The sequence below is a fragment of the Danio aesculapii genome, chromosome 18 (genome assembly GCF_903798145.1).
Source record: "Danio aesculapii chromosome 18, fDanAes4.1, whole genome shotgun sequence".
NCBI lineage: Eukaryota > Metazoa > Chordata > Actinopteri > Cypriniformes > Danionidae > Danio > Danio aesculapii.
The window spans coordinates 31,993,552-32,015,520 of NC_079452.1; the positions used below are offsets into that span (position 1 = coordinate 31,993,552).

Here is a 21,969-nt window from a genome sequence, read left to right on the forward strand (position 1 = left end):
GGCCAAACAAAACATACCATTTCTTAAAACTTACATAGTGCATAGTTGATATTAAAATGGATGACAAGCAACTATTTACTACTAAATTCAAGTGGGAAATAAATTTTCATTATGAGATTCATGTCAGAAATGGTACAATGAGCAACAGAAAATCTGAAAGGATACATTCCTATAAAGATGTAGTTTTAAAAATGAATGTTATGATGTTGTCAAGTGATGTAATCATTGGAAAATAAACTAAAATCAAGTATTTGTTAATCACAAAACATTCGTTTTTAAAGTCTGATTTCTATACAGCATTTATGACATAAGTATATCAGTTATTTCATAGAGTTTTTATTTTCTTCAAAATGTAGAATAACTGTTCTCTGTCATATGGACAAACCCTGGTCAGTGGAGTTTATTCATTTGAGCTGGTACTGGAGGATTTTCCCATTCGCAAGATTACTCTGTCCTACACCGACCAAACTTCAGTGGAAAGATTTCCAATCAGTTTCATCAGAAACAGACGCAGTGTTATTGCCGCAACAACCCCTACAACAACATCCACAACAAAGCAGACAACAACACCTACAACAACAGGCACAACAACAAAATCTCCAACAACACCTACAACAACACGCACAACCACAAAATCTCCAACAACACCTACAACAACACGCACAACAACAAAATCTCCTACAACAGCTACAACACGCACAACCACAAAATCCCCAACAACACCTACAACAACACGCACAACAACAAAATCTCCAACAACAGCTACATCACGCACAACCACAAAATCTCCAACAACACCTACAACAACACGCACAACAACAAAATCCACAACACGCACAACCACAAAATCTCCAACAACACCTACAACAACACGCACAACCACAAAATCTACAACACCTACAACAACACGCACAACCACAAAATCCACAACAACACCTACAACAACAAAATCCACAACAACACCTACAACAACAAAATCTTCAACAACACCTACAACAACAAAATCTTCAACAACACCTACAACAACAAAATCTCCAACAACACCTACAACAACACGTACGACAATGCCTTCAACAACATCAACAACAACAACACCTACAACACTGCCCACAACAACCACACCTGATACAACAACAGTGCCGATAACATCTACACCCACACCCACAACAACACCAGAACCCACACCGATTCCCACAATAATTCCTACAACCCCTGCAGCCACAACAATACCAGAACCCACTCCAGCCCCCACAATAATTCCTACAACCCCTGCAGCCACAACAACACCAGAACCCACTCCAACCCCCACAATAATTCCTACAACCCCTGCAGCCACAACAATACCAGAACCCACACCAAGCCCCACAATAATTCCTACAACTCCTGCAGCCACAACAACACCAGAACCCACACCAACTCCAACACTAAATCCTACAACACCTGCACCCACAACAATACCAGAACCCACAACAACACCAGAACCCACACCTGCACCAACATCAACACCAGAACCCACAACAACCCCCACAATAAATCCTACAACACCTGCAGCCACAACAACTCCTGAACCCACAACATCCGCACCTGCACCAACAACATTGCCAGAACCCACAACAACCACCACAACAAATCCTCCAACGACACCTGCAGCCACAACAACACCAGAACCCACAACAACACCCATACCTGCACCAACAACAATGCCAGAACCCACAACAACCACCACAACAAATTTTCCAACAACACCTGCAGCCACAACAACACCAGAACTCACAACAACACCCACACCTGCACCAACAACAATGCCAGAACCCACAACAACCACCACAACAAATCCTCCAACAACACCTGCACCAACAACAACACCAGAACCCACAACAACACCCACACCTGCACCAACAACAATGCCAGAACCCACAACAACCACCACAACAAATCCTCCAACGACACCTGCAGCCACAACAACACCAGAACCCACAACAACACCCATACCTGCACCAACAACAATGCCAGAACCCACAACAACCACCACAACAAATCCTCCAACAACACCTGCAGCCACAACAACACCAGAACCCACAACAACACCCACACCTGCACCAACAACAATGCCAGAACCCACAACAACCACCACAACAAATCCTCCAACAACACCTGCACCAACAACAACACCAGAACCCACAACAACACCCACACCTGCACCAACAACAACGCCAGAACCCACAACAACCACCACAACAAATCCTCCAACAACACCTGCAGCCACAACAACACCAGAACCCACAACAACACCCATACCTGCACCAACAACAATGCCAGAACCCACAACAACCACCACAACAAATCCTCCAACAACACCTGCAGCCACAACAACACCAGAACCCACAACAACACCAACACCTGCACCGACAACAATGCCAGAACCCACAACAACCACCACAACAAATCCTCCAACAACACCTGCAGCCACAACAACACCAGAACCCACAACAACACCCACACCTGCACCAACAACAATGCCAGAACCCACAACAACCACCACAATAAATCCTACAACAACACCTGCAGCCACAACAACACCAGAACCCACAACAACAACCACACTTGCATCAACAACAATGCCAGAACCCACAACAACCACCACAACAAATCCTCCAACAACACCTGCAGCCACAACAACACCAGAACCCACAACAACACCCATACCTGCACCAACAACAATGCCAGAACCCACAACAACCACCACAACAAATCCTCCAACAACACCTGCAGCCACAACAACACCAGAACCCACAACAACACCCACACCTGCACCAACAACAATGCCAGAACCCACAACAACCACCACAACAAATCCTTCAACAACACCTGCACCAACAACAACACCAGAACCCACAACAACACCCACACCTGCACCAACAACAACGCCAGAACCCACAACAACCACCACAACAAATCCTCCAACAACACCTGCAGCCACAACAACACCAGAACCCACAACAACACCCATACCTGCACCAACAACAATGCCAGAACCCACAACAACCACCACAACAAATCCTCCAACAACACCTGCAGCCACAACAACACCAGAACCCACAACAACACCCACACCTGCACCAACAACAATGCCAGAACCCACAACAACCATCACAACAAATCCTCCAACAACACCTGCAGCCACAACAACACCAGAACCCACAACAACACCCACACCTGCACCAACAACAATGCCAGAACCCACAACAACCACCACAATAATTCCAACAACACCCACACCTGCACCAACAACAACACCAGAACCCACAACAACACCCACACCTGCACCAACAACAACACCAGAACCCACAACAACCACCACAACAAATCCTCCAACAACACCTGCAGCCACAACAACACCAGAACCCACAACAACACCCACACCTGCACCAACAACAACACCAGAACCCACAACAACCACCACAACAAATCCTCCAACAACACCTGCAGCCACAACAACACCAGAACCCACAACAACACCCACACCTGCACCAACAACAATGCCAGAACCCACAACAACACCAGAACCCACAACAACACCCACACCTGCACCAACAACAATGCCAGAACCCACAACAACCACCACAACAAATCCTCCAACAACACCTGCAGCCACAACAACACCAGAACCCACAACAACACCCACACCTGCACCAACAACAATGCCAGAACCCACAACAACCACCACAACAAATCCTCCAACAACACCAGAACCCACAACAACACCTACACCTGCACCAACAACAATGCCAGAACCCACAACAACCACCACAATAATTCCAACAACACCCACACCTGCACCAACAACAACACCAGAACCCACAACAACACCCACACCTGCACCAACAACAACACCAGAACCCACAACAACACCCACACCTGCACCGACAACAATGCCAGAACCCACAACAACCACCACAACAAATCCTCCAACAACACCTGCAGCCACAACAACACCAGAACCCACAACAACACCCACACCTGCACCAACAACAATGCCAGAACCCACAACAACACCAGAACCCACAACAACACCCACACCTGCACCAACAACAATGCCAGAACCCACAACAACCACCACAACAAATCCTCCAACAACACCTGCAGCCACAACAACACCAGAACCCACAACAACACCCACACCTGCACCAACAACAATGCCAGAACCCACAACAACCACCACAACAAATCCTCCAACAACACCTGCAGCCACAACAACACCAGAACCCACAACAACACCCACACCTGCACCAACAACAATGCCAGAACCCACAACAACCCCCACAATAATTCCAACAACACCCACACCTGCACCAACAACAACACCAGAACCCACAACAACACCCACACCTGCACCAACAACAACACCAGAACCCACAACAACCACCACAACAAATCCTCCAACAACACCTGCAGCCACAACAACACCAGAACCCCACAACAACACCCATACCTGCACCAACAACAATGCCAGAACCAACAACAACCCCCACAATAAATCCTACAACAACACCTGCAGCCACAACAACACCAGAACCCACAACAACACCCACACCTGCACCAACAACAATGCCAGAACCCACAACAACCACCACAACAAATCCTCCAACAACACCTGCAGCCACAACAACACCAGAACCCACAACAACACCCACACCTGCACCAACAACAACACCAGAACCCACAACAACCACCACAACAAATCCTCCAACAACACCTGCAGCCACAACAACACCAGAACCCACAACAACACCCACACCTGCACAAACAACAATGCCAGAACCTACAACAACCCCTACAATAACTCAAACAACTCTTACCACAACACAAACAACTCTTACAGCAGCACCTACAATGACTCCTACAACTACCATTATAACATCCACAGCACCAACTATTTTACCACTGAGCAAAATTCCTCTTCAGTTTTCTTTTCAAGGTATGTTTGGAAGGTTTGTACACTGAGCTTCAATATTATATTGATACATGTATTTGAATTAACACTGTTCCTGCATTTCAGTTGGCAGTCTAGCACCATCTTGTGTTGAGGGTCAATATCTGCCACAGTTCCTCTACCCAACACCTCTACATGGAGAACTCTTGCAGGCTCGTGTAAATCATGAGTTTGAGATTAGAGTGAATGCTGTTGCATCTTTTTCGAGGTATTTTGGGAAAAGGCGTATTTGGGCTTGTTTTAAAATAAAACTGAACTAAACTGCAACTTAATTTGGAATTGCATATTAGCCCACAACCCTTGCCTGGTTCTTCCATGCATACAACATTAACCATTTTTTACACTAATGTTATTTGTCTCTTAGTGTTTATATTTGGTTGTTGTTGTTTCTGTCATCTAGAATTATTGATGTCATCATAAGTGGACCATTAAACAGCACAAAGACCAAAGCCACCACTGGAGAATATGTGGTTAACTGGACACCAACTCAAGAAAACTATGGTCAACACTTTCCATTTTGCTTCATTGCAGAGGCCCAGCACATGTATGTTACAAAAAGTCAATGTTCTTTACAATTTTGTAACCACTTTAATCATGCTATGACGCTTGACAAAAATCATTCTGTTGTAAGGTCTGATATTTACCAGTCTGAGATGAGGTGTGTTGTTGCAGAGGTGGTTAGTGAAGGTATGTAAAACAGACTCAAATGATAATTCTTTTTCTATGAAAAGACATATTGTATATACATAATGCTTGTATTTTCCAGGAAAACAGACAAGTATTGATGACTCATCTTGCACTACACATTTATTCCTCCCTCCATAAAAACATCCTGCTTTAAAGAATTGTCTTTGCATGCCATTCACCATTAATATTTTTCACAGGACCCGTGGCACATGTAACCTGCTCAGCAAACTCAATGTCAGTCACAATATTGAGATCTTCCATCCAAAACCTCAGGGGTGACCAACTGAGACTGATAGATCCTTCTTGTCAGCTTTACTCCAACAGTACTGATGTGTACGCCAGCACACCTCTTGATAAATGTGGCACTACGTTAGAGGTGAAGCATTTGCAAAACAACAAGAACATGTAGATCTTGTGAATCCCAGAGCTAAACGATATCAAATCTTCTGTTTCTTTGTAGGAGACAAACAATGAACTCATCTTTAAGAACAAAGTTGTTACATTTGCTGATCCCCAGGACATTAAAAGCAGAAATAACAACATAGAAATTGAAATTATATGCACGTACCAGAAAAATGCAGACGTTTCACAGGCGTTTGATACTCACAAGTCTCCTATCAAAGTCTCAGAAAAGAGTTTTGGCACATTGAACTATCACTTTGAGTTTTACCCAACTAACAGTTTCCAAAACATGACGGATCCAAGTGCCTACCCACTTGAGTATGATGTGGGAGATATGATCTACATGAAGATCCAGCCGGACTATCCAGTCACAAACACTGAGCTGTTTCTTGAGTCCTGTATGGCTACACCTTATGATACTCCCAATTACCCGGTCTCCTATCCCATCATCACCAATGGGTGAGATTCTACAAACACATTCAAGCATTTACATTATCTGACCGTATCAATGTTACACAATATGTCTAATCAGTTACCAGGCAAAAAATAATCAAGTGCTTCTTCCCATTTCAGATGCAACATGGATGAAACAGTTCAGTTTTTCTCAAGTCACCAACCATATGTTGAGTTTGAAATGGCGGCCTTCAAATTCACTGGGTTTCAAGACCAGGTTAGAGTCCTATTTAGTCCAGACTATGTTTATGAGTCCAATGACAATACTGCACATAATTTAGTCTCCATAAAGTAAAATTATGTGGTCCAAAAAATAGAAAAAAATTGTTCATTATTCTAGAGTCCTTGCATTTCCAGTTGTTCATTCAGTTGATGGTGATGCCCTCCACACAACCATATTCATTTCATTCACTCTAAGTTTAGGAACAGGATGAAATTGTATGTAGCCCAGCCTTTCTGGCTATGTTCAGTCTGCGTTGCCCGTCCCAGCACATTTTAACTATTTAGTCATGTTAATTGCCAATGTTTCAAGCTATACTACACTTGAATTGTCAGACTATTTTGTATGTTGGACCAAAATGGTGGTCAGTGAGAGGGGCACAGAATATTATGATTGGTCAGATTCCCTGACAGTCAAACTGCAGGTGAATTAAATCAATTACATTATGGGCTGTGAACATGCGATTTTGGTTCAATAAAAAACCCAACCAAATCAAGCAATTCCACTCACACACTCTGATATGGACTTACTTAGCCCGGGATGTCCAAACTCTGGCCTAGCAGGCCGGTGTCATGGAGAGTTTAGCTCCAACCCTGATCAAACACACCTGAACCAGCTAATCAAGCTCTTACTAGATATATTAGGCTCCTTCCGGAATCACATACTATATAGTACATAAAACAGGATGCGAGCTGAGTAGTGTCCAAATTCATAGAATTCGAAAAACAGTATGTAAGGAGCACTCGGATGACCTACCACTTCCGTCGAGATTCCGAAGTGTGCATCGGATACACGCTACGATATCCCATGATGCCCCATGAGAGAATTCATGAATGGGAGTGAATTGATGCAACTGACGTGGGTAGGTCACGTGATGATGACAAAACGGTGGCTGTAGTACGTCTGAGTTCCATTCATACTACTGGCATTCATACTGCATAGAGGGTACTTTTCTAATGGCCGAGTAGTACATTTCAATTCAAATGCAGTACCTATTGAGTAGTAGGCAATTTCGGACGCAGCCCTAGAAACGTCCTGGCAGGTGTATTGAAGCAAGTTGGAGCTAAACTCAGCAGAACACTGGCCCTCCAGAATCGAGTTTGGACACCCTTGTACTAAGATCTTAAAGGGCCATGAAAACCCCCTCTTTCGGTTCAAGTCTACCTCAGAATTTTTTCAAAAAAATGCATCATAATGGGCGTGGAGCTCTGCGAACAGAGGCAGGAGTGGGCGTGGTCAGCAGAGCAGGGGAGAAGGAGGGGAGCAAACAACTGTTGACACAAAATGAGACACAAACCATGAGACGACGCATTATTTTATAGTTTACAAAGTTAAAATGCAAGGAAATAAACAGTAATTTAATGTCCTGCTACATTTGTTATTCATAATTTCATATACATACAACCACAATTTATATAATTATAAAGATAATCGTGTTAAACACTATAGATGAGGACTTCTCCCTCAATCCCTGGGTCTGAATGCAGACTCAGTGCAGCAGGTCTCTTGCCTATTTTAACCATTAGCCCTGCTGGTAATCTGGAGGATTTAGGCAAACACAGCAGCACGGCGATGTGTCTGAATGTGAACGAACTCAACTGAGAAAAGACAAAGTCCGCCATTCTCCAATTCTTGTACTGCTCTCCCGGAAAAAAAAAAAATCAACAGCTTTGCTATATCGGCCCTGACAGCATCACAGGGAAAAACATACAACAAACCCAGTGGATCATGGAAACAAACACTTACGACCCTTCGTGAACAGCTCAATACTACATGCCGTATGCAAAGTCCGTGGATGCGGTCTCACCCAGTCATTGGGTCTCACAGCTTGGCAGGTCTTCCCTTGGGAAGGCATGTGCAGTCATGAATAATTAAGCAGGGTCTTTTCATAGGATAAGAAAACTCAGCTATGAATAATAATGAGAAACCGATGCATCATCACTCCACTTGCAGTTTTGCGCTACGTCACCGATTTTGATCCCGCCCCAAAAATTCTTTTAAACCCAGAAGATGAAATTTGCAGACAAAAGCTCAAAATTATCCAGTTTTCCCCACAATTAAAGCTAACAGGTGCTAACATAGTCTTAAGTGATGCTCAACACACAAATCTGCTAACATCTTGAACCTTTAAATACAAGCACATATTTATAAGTGAAATGAAACATTTCTGTTGAACTCTCTCATTGTCTCTTGGCTTTTTGTCTTCTTCCTCTCCCCCTGCTCATCTGTAGGTGTTCATCAGCTGCTCCATCATCGTATGTCAGACAGGCGTTCCCAACACTCGCTGCTCTCAGGGCTGCATCAACAGCACTGTCGCTCCACCTTCACACAACATCAACAAAAGAGACGCCCCCATCCAGACCAGCAATCACTTCATCTCCCAGGGACCCATACGGCTAAGGAGGAGCCCATCACGTAAGACAGCATAACTTCATATTTAGTAACATGATTGTATCCTTAACTAGTGTGTTAACCACTGCAACCTTTACTCGCATTTCAGAGGTCACTGTGAATCTGGGATTGAATGTAAACCTTGCTGTCGTCGCTGGGTGTCTGGTGGCCATTACTGCTATGATTTGCGCTGTGATCGTCTACACATCCAAGACGCCCAGGATCAGAAGGAAATCCTTGCCATCAAACGACTTTTAAATATGTCAGCATCTTTCCCAAAGCCTGATGCAATATTTTAACTGTGAAAACACTATTTCTAAGCTTGTTGGTGAAAATCTATTTGGTCAACGTGTGGTTTTCTTGCCTTTGTCGTCATTGATATATTTTCTGACCTTAAAATAGGCTTCGAGAACACATGAGCTTTTTTTGCTAGTGTGCGACAAACACAGGAGTTTGTTGTAGTTTTCAGGAGCTCTGTGTAAATACCTTCATACATACATTCAGACATGTCAGAAAAGAAGAACATTTATAGAAGTAAAAGACATACTGTAAAATAAAATAGTTTAATATAGATGTGTAAAATTGTACAAAAAAATTTGATTTGCATATAATAAAAATGTGTGTCGTATCTGCAGTGAGCACAAACATGATAACAGTACTGTATTGGGATAAGCATTAAAGCAGGCATACATTTTTTACAGTACTGTATATAAAAGGTATAAAAGCATACCTCCTGAAATGTAAAAGTACTAACATAGACCCTTTACAGTCAATATAAACACGTATCTTTTGAAAAGAAACATCAGTGACGGCTTTCAAACCTGTATTTCTCAGAGTGTATAGCTCCAGTTAATACTGTATATTTTGCATTGGCAAGACACAAAGTATTTAAACTATTTAAATGTAGGAAGACTTCAGGGTGAGTAAATGGTGACCTACTTTTCATTTCTATTTGAGAAATTTTCATCTGAAATCTGCTTTGTGGAATGTGAATTTTCTCCTTATTGGAATGTGTTTATTAACTTTCAGCTTTAATTTTATCTCTTTTTGTGCAGTTTAAAAATGGCCAGTGTTTTAAATTGATTTGTGATATGGCATTTCCACATTTGATGGCATGTGGAAAGAAGCTGAAAGTCATTAAAGATGAGTTTAAAACATGAAACCAAGTCATACCCATCACTTCTGTGTTTTTTTAAAGTAATTTCAGGATTTCCTAATATCACATTTTCCATATATATATATAAACATTAAAATCAGGGTTGATTTAATACAATGTGGGGTAAAAAAATGGACACATGCAACCTTTGGGTTAATATTCAAAATGAAAATTGTTTTTGTTAACCAAGGTTTTTGGAGCGTAGATCATTTTGTACACTCAATTTCATTCATTCATTCATTCATTTTCCTTCGACTTAATCCCCTTATTCATCATGGGTCGCCACAGCAGAATGAACCACCAACTTATCCAGCATATGTTTTACACAGCGGATGCCCTTCCAGCTGCAACCCAGTACTGGGAAACATTCACTTATTTATACACACACACACACACTCATACCGCATGTCTTTGGACAGTGGGGGAAACCAGAGTACCTGGAAGAAACCCACACCAACATGGGGTGTCATTATTATTTTAAAGAAATTAAACCTTAAAACAACCTTATACATATACAGTTAGATCCATAAATATTTGGACACTGACACAATTCTAACATTTTTGGCTCTATACACCAACGCAACAGATTTGAAATGAAATGAAGATGGGCTTAACTGCAGAGTGTCATCTTTAATTTGAGGGTATTTACATTCAAATCAGGTGAACGCTGAAGGAATTACAACAGTTTGTATATGCTCCTCCCACTTGTTAAGGGACCCAAAGTAATTGGACAGAAAAATAATCATAAATCAAACTTTCTCTTTTTAATACTTGGTTGCAAATCATTTTCAGTCAGTTACAGCCAGAAGTCTGGAATGCATAGACATCACCAGACGCTGGGTTTCATTCCTGGTGGTGCTCTGCCAGGCCTCAACAGCAACTGTCTTCAGTTCCTACTTGTTCTTGGGGCATTTTCCCTTCAGTTTTGTCTTCAGCAAGTGAAATGCAAGCTTAATCAGATTCAAAACAGGTGATTAACTTGGCCATTGCATAACATTCCACTTATTTCCCTTCAAAAATTCTTTGGTTGCTTTTGCAGTGTGCTTTGGGTCATTCTCCATCTGCTCTGTAAAGCACCGTCCAATGAGTTCTAAAGTATTTGGCTTAATATGAGCAGAAAATATTGCCCGAATCACTTCAAAATTGAACCTTCGCTAAGCCCCGCCCTCCTTAGTTACTGTTGCTACGCCTGTCAAGCTTTCTGGCACGTCTATTACAATGTGTATGCGCCGGTGTCAGACATTGCCAGGGATATAATTAGTAATTTTTGGCAAACAGGTGAGATATCCGAGAAAGCCAGACAAAAAAGGACTGCAGTATGCATTACAGGGGTATGTTCACCACATAATAGGCAACCGATTAGAAAATAATTCAATCAAAATTGAAGCTAGCTTAGCCTAGCCGCCTCATACGCTGACCATTCAACAGCTTGATGTTAGTTCATGCACAGCAGGAGAGGTGAAATTTCAAAATAATCTAATAATAACAAATTAAAGCGTGATTTCTCTATTTTTAGCCAAAAAGCCTGTTGTGCAATGAAATATAGCATTACTAACCGACAAGGAAACACACATGGACAGTGCTTTTACATCATTCATTCATAGAAAGAAGAGCCAGAAAAGAGAAATTGGCGGATTTGTACCAAATATTAGCATCTCTGACCCATAACAATGTACATTAAGTTACCCTATTACTGTCAGTATGTTTGTGTGCTCTTTATCCAGTTTCTATTCTAATTAGCAGCTAAGTGGAATAAATAAATAAACTGCAAATCAAAATATAAATAGCAGAAGTGAACAAATAGATTTTCCCTACCAGCAAATATTATTTCGACACCAAATAAAAAGCATAACATCTATCTATAACATCGTCACCAATGACTAAATCTCCAAAAGACCGACAAAAACATTGGTATATTGTAGCTCTGACATGGGAACGAGGGTTATAAATGACTGAAAAACAGCTGCGGGTGAAGCAAGTGCCCAGATTATGATCACATCTCGGTTTTGTTCTGTTGATATGAAAGTTCTAATATTCGTTGCTTGAAATTGATGGAAATATGATTGCTATTAGTTTGACTACAATGGCGAGGGCTTAAACGGAGCAGTGCTCATAATATCGAGCAGAAAAAAAAGACAGCTGGGAAACATAACCTGCTTTGTATTTTTGTAGGAAACACAGTTTAGATCTTTTTAGGGTAAGATGTGTGCGAGTTATTGCCGTCGGTCTATCACTGAATGTGTCAGGAATATCAAAACAAAACCAACTTATCTCCGCTCCTTTAGCGCCCCTCACAGAGCTTGATCCACACTGGCATTTCTCCCCTTTGGTTTTAGGATTTGAAAAGGGGAAAAAAAATCCACCACCCTGTCCAAATTTTAGGATATCGGTGTCAGATTTGCACAATCCAATTGCACAACACTTTGGCTTGTTTCCTTTGCGTGAAAGCTTGACAGAGCCCCTGCGTGTACCTACGGTTGCTTTGCCATGATTGGTGGGTGGCGGTTTTTGGGTGTGGCTTAGCGAAGGGTCAATTTATCCTGTGGCTTTTATCAGCAGTCACATCATCAATAAATACAAGAGAACCAGTTACATTGACAGGCATACATGTCAACGCCATGTCACTACTACCACAATGCTTCACTGCTAGAAATCATGAGCAGTTCCTTTTCTTCTCCATACTCTTCTTACAAGTTGATCTTGATCTCGTCTGTCCATAGGATGTTGGTCCAGCACCGTGAAGGCTTTTTTAGAACTCTAATCTGGTCTTCCTGTTTTTGAGGCTCACCAATGGTTTACATCTTGTGGTGAACCCTCTGTATTCACTCTGGTGTAGTCTTGTTTTGATAGTTGACTCTGACACACATACACCTACCTCCTGGAGAGTGTTCTTGATCTGGCTAACTGTTGTGAAGGGTGTTTTCTTCACCCGGGAAAGAATTTTTGGTCGTCCACCACAGTTGTTTATATGGTCTTCTGGGTCTTTTGGTGTTGCTGAGCTCACTCGTGCGTTCTTTGTAATGTCCCAAATAGTTTTTTTGGCCACGCCTAATGTTTTTGCTATCTCTCTGATGGGTTTGTTTTGTTTTTTCAGCCTAATGATGGCTTCCTTGACTGACAGTGGCAGCTCTTTGGATCTCATCTTGAGAGTTGACAGTAACAGATTACAAACACAAATAGCACACTTGAACTCTGGACCTTTTATCTGCTCATTGTAATTGGGATAGTGAGGGAATAACACACACCTGGCCATGGAACAGCTTAGAAGTCACTTGTCCAACTAATTTTGAACCCTTAACAAGTGGGAGGCACATATGAAAACTGTTGTAATTCCGACACCATTCACTTGGTTTGGATGTAAATACCCTCAAATTAAAGCTGACAGTCTGTAGTTAAAGCACATCTTGTTCGTTTAATTTCCAATCCATTATGTTGGTGTTTAGAGCCAAAAATGTTAGAATTGTGTCAGTGTCCAAATATTTATAGGCATAACTGTATATCAGGGGTCTCAAACTCCTGCCCGCAGGCCAAATGCGGGATGATAGTTTGTGGCACCTGCCTTAATCTGCAAGTTTAATGTTAGTGCAGCCCGCGAGTTTGATATGTATGGAATTTTACAGTGCTGTGTGCGGAGCTGAACGAACCCACCAATCATGGTGGGGTATATGGCTCTCGGGGGCGGGACATCGGCTGACATGACGCAGGCAGAGAAACATTTGTGAAAGTTACAGCCGCGTTGCCATGGAGTGTTTTCTCCTGTATCTGGCTGGCGGCCTCGTTTCTATTGGGACATCCGTCCCAGAGCGCTTCATTCACAACACTTCATTACACGTAGATAAATGTATATAAATCAGTGCTTAATTTGATCTTGCCTGATCCTGTTCCGGGAAATGTCAGATATTCATGTTTTGCTTTCCTGTATTTATTTTAATGGATTCTACATTAACTTGTGCGCTGTGAATACCTGCACGTGTGTAATTGTGTATGCGAAGGTTGCATGAACCGTGTGTTATTTTATTAATTTCTAATTTGTTTATTTTTCATCTTATTTTGTGTTTAAAAAAATTCCAACCTTCACAAATATCTTTATTTTTATTTTTTAAACACAAAATAAGATTTAAAAAAAACAAATTAGACATTATAAATTAATAAAATAATTATTTCTTGTGGAAAACCTGATGCGGCCCAGCCTCACCCAGGCTCTGCCTCCAGCGGCCCCCAGGTAAATTGAATTTGAGACCCCTGCTGTATACAAAATGTTTATAGTGACACTTCATTAAAAAATACAGGCAAACCTTACCTTTAAACATTACTCATGCATTTAAAATTCAGCAGCTAAAATCTAAACAATTTCCAAATCAGTTCACAATCAGTTCTCAGAACCAGAATGAGCTTTATTTGCACGACAAACAGAGGTGTTTGTTGTAGTTTTCAGGAGCTCTGTGTAAATACCTTCATACATCCATTCAGACATGTCAGAAAAGAAGAACATTTATAGAAGTAAAAGACATGCTGTAAAATAAAATTGTGTATTATACAAAATTGTACAAAAAATTTGATTTGCATATAATAAAAATGTGTGTCGTATCTGCAGTGTGCACAAACATGATAACAGTACTGTATTGGGATAAGCATTAAAGCAGGTATACATTTTTTTAGAGTACTGTATATAAAAGGTATAAAAGCATACCTCCTGAAATGTAAAAGTACTAACATAGACCCTTTACAGTCAATATAAACACGTATCTTTTGAAAAGAAACATCAGTGACGGCTTTCAAACCTGTATTTCTCAGATTGTATAGTTCCAGTTAATACTGTATATTTTGCATTGGCAAGACACAAAGTATTTAAACTATTTAAATGTAGGAAGACTTCAGGGTGAGTAAATGGTGACCTACTTTTCATTTCTATTTGAGAAATTTTCATCTGAAATCTGCTTTGTGGAATGTGAATTTTCTCCTTATTGGAATGTGTTTATTAACTTTTCAGCTTTAATTTTATCTCTTTTTGTGCAGTTTAAAAACGGCCAGTGTTTTAAATAGATTTGTGATATGGCATTTCCACATTTGATGGCATGTGGAAAGAAGCTGAAAGTCATTAAAGATGAGTTTAAAACATGAAACCAAGTCATACCCATCACTTCTGTGTTTTTTTAAAAGTAATTTCAGGATTTCCTAATATCACATTTTCCATATATATATATATAAATAAACATTAAAATCCGGGTTGATTTAACACATTGTGGGGTAAAAAAATGGACAAATGCAACCTTTGGATTAATATTTAAAATGAAAATTGAATAGTTTTTTTAACCATCTTTTTTTTGAGCGTAGATCATTTTGAACACTCAATTTCATTCATTAGTTTTCCTTCGGCTTAGTCCCTTTATTCATCAGCGTTTTCCATGAACCACCAACTTATCCAGCATGTGTTTTACACAGCGGATGCCCTTCCAGCTGCAACCCAGTACTGGGAAACATTCACTTATTTACACGCGCACACACACACACACACACGCACACACACACACACACACACACACACACACACACACACACACTCACTCATACCACATGTCTTTGGACAGTGGGGGAAACCAGAGCACCTGGAAGAAACCCACGCCAACATGAGGTTTCATTATTATTTTAAAGAAATTAAAACCTTAAAACAACCTTAGATCCATAAATATTTGGACACTGACACAATTCTAACATTTTTGGCTCTATACACCAACCCAACGGATTTGAAATGAAATGAAGATGGGCTTAACTGCAGAGTGTCATCTTTAATTTGAGGGTATTTACATTCAAATCAGGTGAACGCTAAAGGAATTACAATAGTTTGCATATGCTCCTCCCACTTGTTAAGGGTCCAAAATAAATTGGACAATTGACTTCTGAGATGTTTTGTATATACAAAATGAGTAGAGTTTAAAGTTACAATTCCTTAAATAAAATACAGGCAAACCTTAACTTTAAACATTACTCATGCATTCAAAATTCAGAAGCCAAAATTTAAACAATTTCTAAATCAGTTCACAATCAGTTCTCAGAATCAGAATGAGCTTTATTTGCTAGTGCTCTACAAACATACAGTTTTCTGTAGTTTTCAGGAGCTCGGTGTAAATACCTTCATACATACAGACACGTGAGAAAAGAAGAACATTTATAGAAGTAAAAGACATGCTGTAAAACAAAATTGTGTATTATAGACGTATAAAATTGTACAAAAAAAAGTTTTATTTGCATAAAATAGAAATTAGAAATTTTCTGGAGCTATACACTGCAGAAAGCAGTGTATAGCTCCAGTTAATACTGTATATTTTGCATTAGCAAGACAAAGTATTTAAACTATTCAAATGTGGGAAGACTTCAGGGTGAGTAAATGGTGACCTACTTTTCTTTTCTATCTGAGTAATTTTAGACTTCCGTCACTTGATCAACAGTTATCATCTAAAAAATATAGGACATCCGAAGTTAGGACGATTATAAGGGCACATGCTGTTTTGGAGCCCCCAGAGATACTATTAGGAGCACCCTCGAAATGTTGTCAGAGGGCCCGTATTGATCAACACAACAGACTACAACCATTAAAAAAAACATAAAAAGCATAAGTAGTAAAATCAAAGACATTTTCAACCAGAAAGCACAAAATAATTATGCATTTTAATAGTTGAATTTATTTAAATGTTGTAATTTTAAAAATTGTGCAGAAGGAGTAATAAGACCAGGACATAGCAAAGAGTTTGGGAGACACTGGCAGAGCTTGGAGCTGGACTGGACCATTAATCTGGGTAATAAAAATGGTCACACACTCTCTCCAAATATTGTGATGACATTGAGCCATCATGACTGTGGTGCTTTCCTCTGCAGTTTATCGTTTATGTCTATGTTTATACAACCCCAACTCAAAAGAGGTTGTGACAATATGGAAAACGCAAATAAAAAATAAAGAAGAGATTTCTAAATTTATTTTGACTTGTATTTCATTTCAGACAATACAACACACATTATTTAATGTGTTCCTCGTGATTATTATTCTTTTTTTCTTCAAATAAACACGTATTCCAATTTCGGTTCTTGTAACACAGTCTTAAAAAGTTGTATCAGTAAAGCCTTCACCACTTTGTAGTGTTGCCATTCCTTTTCACGACACTTAAAAGACGTTTAGGGACTGAGTCACCAAGTGATGAAGTGTTTCAAGTGTAATTTTGTCCCATACTTCCTGCAAACAAGTCTTAAGGTGAGCAACAGAACGAGGGCTTCGTTGACGCATGTTGCACTTCAAAATGTGCCACACATTCACTATTGGAGACAGGTCGGGACTGCAGACAAGCCAGTCAAGTTCCTGTATCATCTTCCTCCACTGCCAGGACTAATGAGTAAAGAATGTGGTTTTGCATTGTCTTGTTGAAATATGCATGGGCGTCCCCGGAAAAGAAGCCAGCATATTGTGCTCCAATATCTCTAAGTACTTTTCAGCATTAAAGGTGCAAGCACAGAAGTGAAAGTTACATTTGCCAAGGGCACTGACACAACCCCATACCATGACAGACCCTGGCTTTTGGACTTGTTGCTGGTAACAGTCTGGATGATTTTTTTCTTCTTTGGTCCGGAGACCACAGCATACATTTCTCCCCCAAAAATATCTGAAATACTGATTCATCTGACCACAGTACACACAGTACATGGCATATCTGGACACTGTTAACATAGGGCTTACTTTTGGCACAGTACAGTTTTCACTGGTATTTGTGGATGTCACTATGTATTGGGGTACTTGACAAAAGTTTGCCAAAGTAGTCCTGAACCCATGTGGTGATATCGCTTATAGATAAATGAGGATATACGATGCAGTGCCGCCTAAGGGGTCAGAGATCTTGGCTATTAAGCTTAGGTTTGTGCCCTTCCTTGAATCTTTTAATGAAGTTAGGCACTGTTGAAGGTGAAATATCCAAATATCTTCCTCTCTTTTTTCGAGGAACATTGTTTTTAAGCCTTTCAATAATTTTCTCATGTATTTGTTGGCAAACTGGCGATCCTCGCCCATCTTTGCTCCTAAAGGACTAGACCAGGGGTGTTCAAACTACGGCCCAAAAAGTTTAGACATCCCTGGACTAATCCTTTCTTGGATGTTGCTTTTGTATCGAATCATAATTACAATCACCTGTTGACATCACCTGTTTCCAATCACATCATTAAGTCACCGATTTAGCTGATTACTAGCCCTAAAGTGCTCCGGTCTGAAGAATCTAACTAAGGATCTGTGAATCCTTGTAGCGAACTTGTGTGTGTTGTTTCAAGAAAGCAACCATTTATTTCTGTTGTGTTTTATTTTCATTTGTTTATATTCATTTATTTTTCATTTAATTATTTTATTTAATCATATAATCATTAGTCATTTATATAATTATCATTTTATTGATCATTAGTTGATGATTTGATTTTTATTATTTGTGATTTTATTATGGTTTTTATATTTTGTTACTCATATTTTTATATAATTATTGCTTTATTATTATTTATTTTTCCATATTGTTATAATCTTATGACTGTGGATTTAACCAAGACTTGCTTTCAAGCGTAAAAGATAAGAGAATGTCTCCATTGCAAGGGCTGTATTGTCTCTGGACAATGTTGTGAAGCAGTAATTTTTAATTGCTGTTGCTTGTCGTATAATAACACTTGTTGGATTCTTGTTGAATCATATGCAGCTAAGATTATTCAATAAACGCTGCTCTTCCTTTATCATCACGACTTCATCTCCTGCTTCTGCTCCTCTCTGGTTTTCTCAGTCCATTCCTATATTGATAGGAGACTGTAATTCAGTTGAATACTGGTTAACAGGTTTGGGTATTGGAAACTCTGCTGACTTGTTGTCCGTATACCTGACTGACACTTCCTGGCAAGATCTGGCGTCCAGAGGTGGATTGTATTTATCTGGATGAGAGATGGTGTTCTAACATGTCACAACTTTTTTTGGAATGTGTTGGAGGTCTGAATGACAGGACAGGATGTATATTTACATATGAGCTGAAGTTCACAAGATAAAACGTGAAATATTTTGTGTTTATATCACCTGCAATGAAATACAAGTGAAAGTAAGTTTGGAAATCACTACTTTCTTTTTATTTGCGTTTTCCATTCTTTTTCTGATTTGGGGTTGTAGAAGAAATAATAAACAATAAAACCCATCACTGCACCTATTTCAAGCAACACCCTAAATAGCTATGGGTTAAAATGCTTAAACAATAAAAAAATATTCTTCTAGCGAAACCATCTTACTTCCATGTCATCAATACACCAGGTGATTTACAAGAAAGCAAAACTATCCAGGTGGCAAAAATAAATTGACATGCTGCTGAGGTTGCAGGACAGGAACAACAGGAATATTCTTCCTGAATTTAAAATCCCTTTGATCAGACTGAGTTTATATCTCTTTTTTTTTTGTATGAACACACTTATCTTATTATAGAATATGTTTTATGCCATGTGAAGTGGGTAGCACGATCGTCTCACAGTAAGAAGGTCGCTGGTTCGAGCCCCGGCTGGGTCATTTGGCATTTTTGTGCGGAGTTAGCATGTTCTCCCCGTGTTTGCAAAGGTTTCCTCCGGGTGCTCCGGTTTCCCCCACAGTCCAAAGACATGCGCTATAGGTGAACTGGGCAGCCTAAATTGTCCGTAGTCTTAAAGTGTGAATGAGAGTGTATAGGTGGTTTCCAGTGATGGGTTGCAGATAGAAGAGCATCCGCTGCCTAAAATATATGCTGGATAAGTTGGCAGTTCATTCCACTGTGGCGACCCCAGATTAATAAAAGGGACTAAGCCGAAAAGAAAATGAACGAGTATGAAAAGCTGATGTAAACTCGGATCTGTAATCTATGTTATTTGTTATTATACACACACACACACACACACACACACACACACACACACACGCACACGCACACGCACACACACACACACACACACACACACACACACACACACACAAAATCTCAACTACATATAGCTATAATGCACCATATACATCAAAAATACATTTTTTAATTGCAAGTAGATGGACTAATATGATTATGTTAATTTAAAGGTTTCTTACATACTTGATCACATGCATCTAAGACGAAACAGTTTCACATTTCTGCAGCTCATAGAAAGATGAGCTCATTTGATTTGGCATGAGGAAATAATAAAACACTCCTGGCGTTTACCTGTCTTTTTTTTTTTTTTTTGCTACTTCACTGTAAACCCTGTAAATTCATGACAAACAACATTTTTAGTCAAATGTGGAAACAAAAGCACGACTGAGTCATCTGCAATACTAATATGAAAAGCGATCTGTCAGGAAGCCATGAGTCTTAAATGAACCCTGTCATGTGAAATAAACACACTACACACACACATCATCATCATCATCTATATGTAAACTGTTTGCTGCTTATAAGTAGGCCGACACAGAATCTGCGGGCGCAGAATTTCACAGATTTTCTGCAGATTTTAGCAGAATTTTGCAGATTTTTAGCCCATTATTAATTCTGTTTATTACTTGAGTAAACGTGTGTAAAACTTTATTTATTCACTTTTTTAATTAATTACAGTAATATTATTGACTAATATGAAAATGTTCATCTGATTTATGTACAATGCAGTGTGTACAGTAATATTTTCTGTCTTTCAGTAGATATATGAGAGAGACTTGTCTTGTTTACCAAATAAAGTGAATCTAATTGCATTTGCATTTTAAACATTAAATATGATATTATTTTTATTTCACATATTAAGGTTTTAGTTATGATACTCCCAAAATAACTCCGCAGAAATCTGCAGATTTTTACCACAATTCTCCACAGAAATAGCAATAAACATCCGCAGATTCCATCTGGCCCTACTTATAAGTATACCACAAATTATGACTATATTACTACCTTATGACTATACTCATTCATTCATTTTCCTTCGGCTTAGTCCCTTATTTATCAGGGGTCGCCACAGCAAATAGAACCGCCAACTATTCCAGCATATATATAAATATATATATTACACAGTGGATGCCCTTTTCAGCTGCCCATACACAATCACATTCACACACAGACACTGATACACTATGGTCAATTTAGTTCATCCAATTTACCTATACCGCATGTCTTTACCAACAACGATGCCACATTCAAAGTCACTTAAATCAGTGTGAACTGCAGCAGATCGTCTTGACCGTGTCTACATGCATTAAGTTGCTGCCGTGTGATTGACTGATTAGAAATTAGCGTTAACGAGCAGTTGTACAGGTGTACCTAATAAAGTGGCCGGTGAGTGTATATACATATTTTTTTGTAAAATACACAATTTTCTCAATATTTTGTCTTGTTCTCCAGTGTAAACGTCTAAATCAAATGTTTTTAAATCAACATTCTTAAATCAAAAGACATATACTTGATAAACAAAAATGTCTTTCTGTAAAGGGACTAAGCCGAAAAGAAAATGAATGAATGAAAAGAATTGTTAAAATTGGGTTTTTGCTTAAAACAAGAACAAACAACTAAACAACTAGCAATGGTTATGACCACACCGGCATCTATTTTTTAGAAAATAAGACTTGAAATCAATATCAGATTTGTCCTGAAGAGACCAATAAACTAATAAAGAATATCATTTATGATTGACATAAAC

The 21,969-nt window shown here is 39.7% G+C and overlaps 1 protein-coding gene across 1 annotated transcript; it reads left to right on the plus strand.

Annotated features, from left to right (window-relative positions):
• The first annotated feature begins 4,892 nt into the window (after positions 1–4,892).
• On the plus strand, positions 4,893–10,308 carry LOC130245469 (CUB and zona pellucida-like domain-containing protein 1). The gene is made up of 9 exons (XM_056478163.1): positions 4,893–4,978; positions 5,060–5,201; positions 5,394–5,537; positions 5,625–5,680; positions 5,878–6,056; positions 6,141–6,541; positions 6,656–6,752; positions 8,987–9,170; positions 9,256–10,308. Exons 1-9 carry the CDS (start codon positions 4,894–4,896, stop codon positions 9,402–9,404), a joined length of 1,437 nt encoding a protein of 478 aa, XP_056334138.1. The 5' UTR covers position 4,893; the 3' UTR covers positions 9,405–10,308.
• Positions 10,309–21,969: the final 11,661 nt, after the last annotated feature.

Coding starts and splice junctions, on each gene's coding strand:
- LOC130245469 (XM_056478163.1), top strand. CDS start 4,894: ATGACTCCTACAACTACCATTATAACATCCACAGCACCAACTATTTTA. Junction 5,538..5,624: donor ATTGCAGAGGCCCAGCACAT/GTATGTTACAAA, acceptor TTCTGTTGTAAG/GTCTGATATTTACCAGTCTG. Junction 5,681..5,877: donor TGCAGAGGTGGTTAGTGAAG/GTATGTAAAACA, acceptor TATTTTTCACAG/GACCCGTGGCACATGTAACC.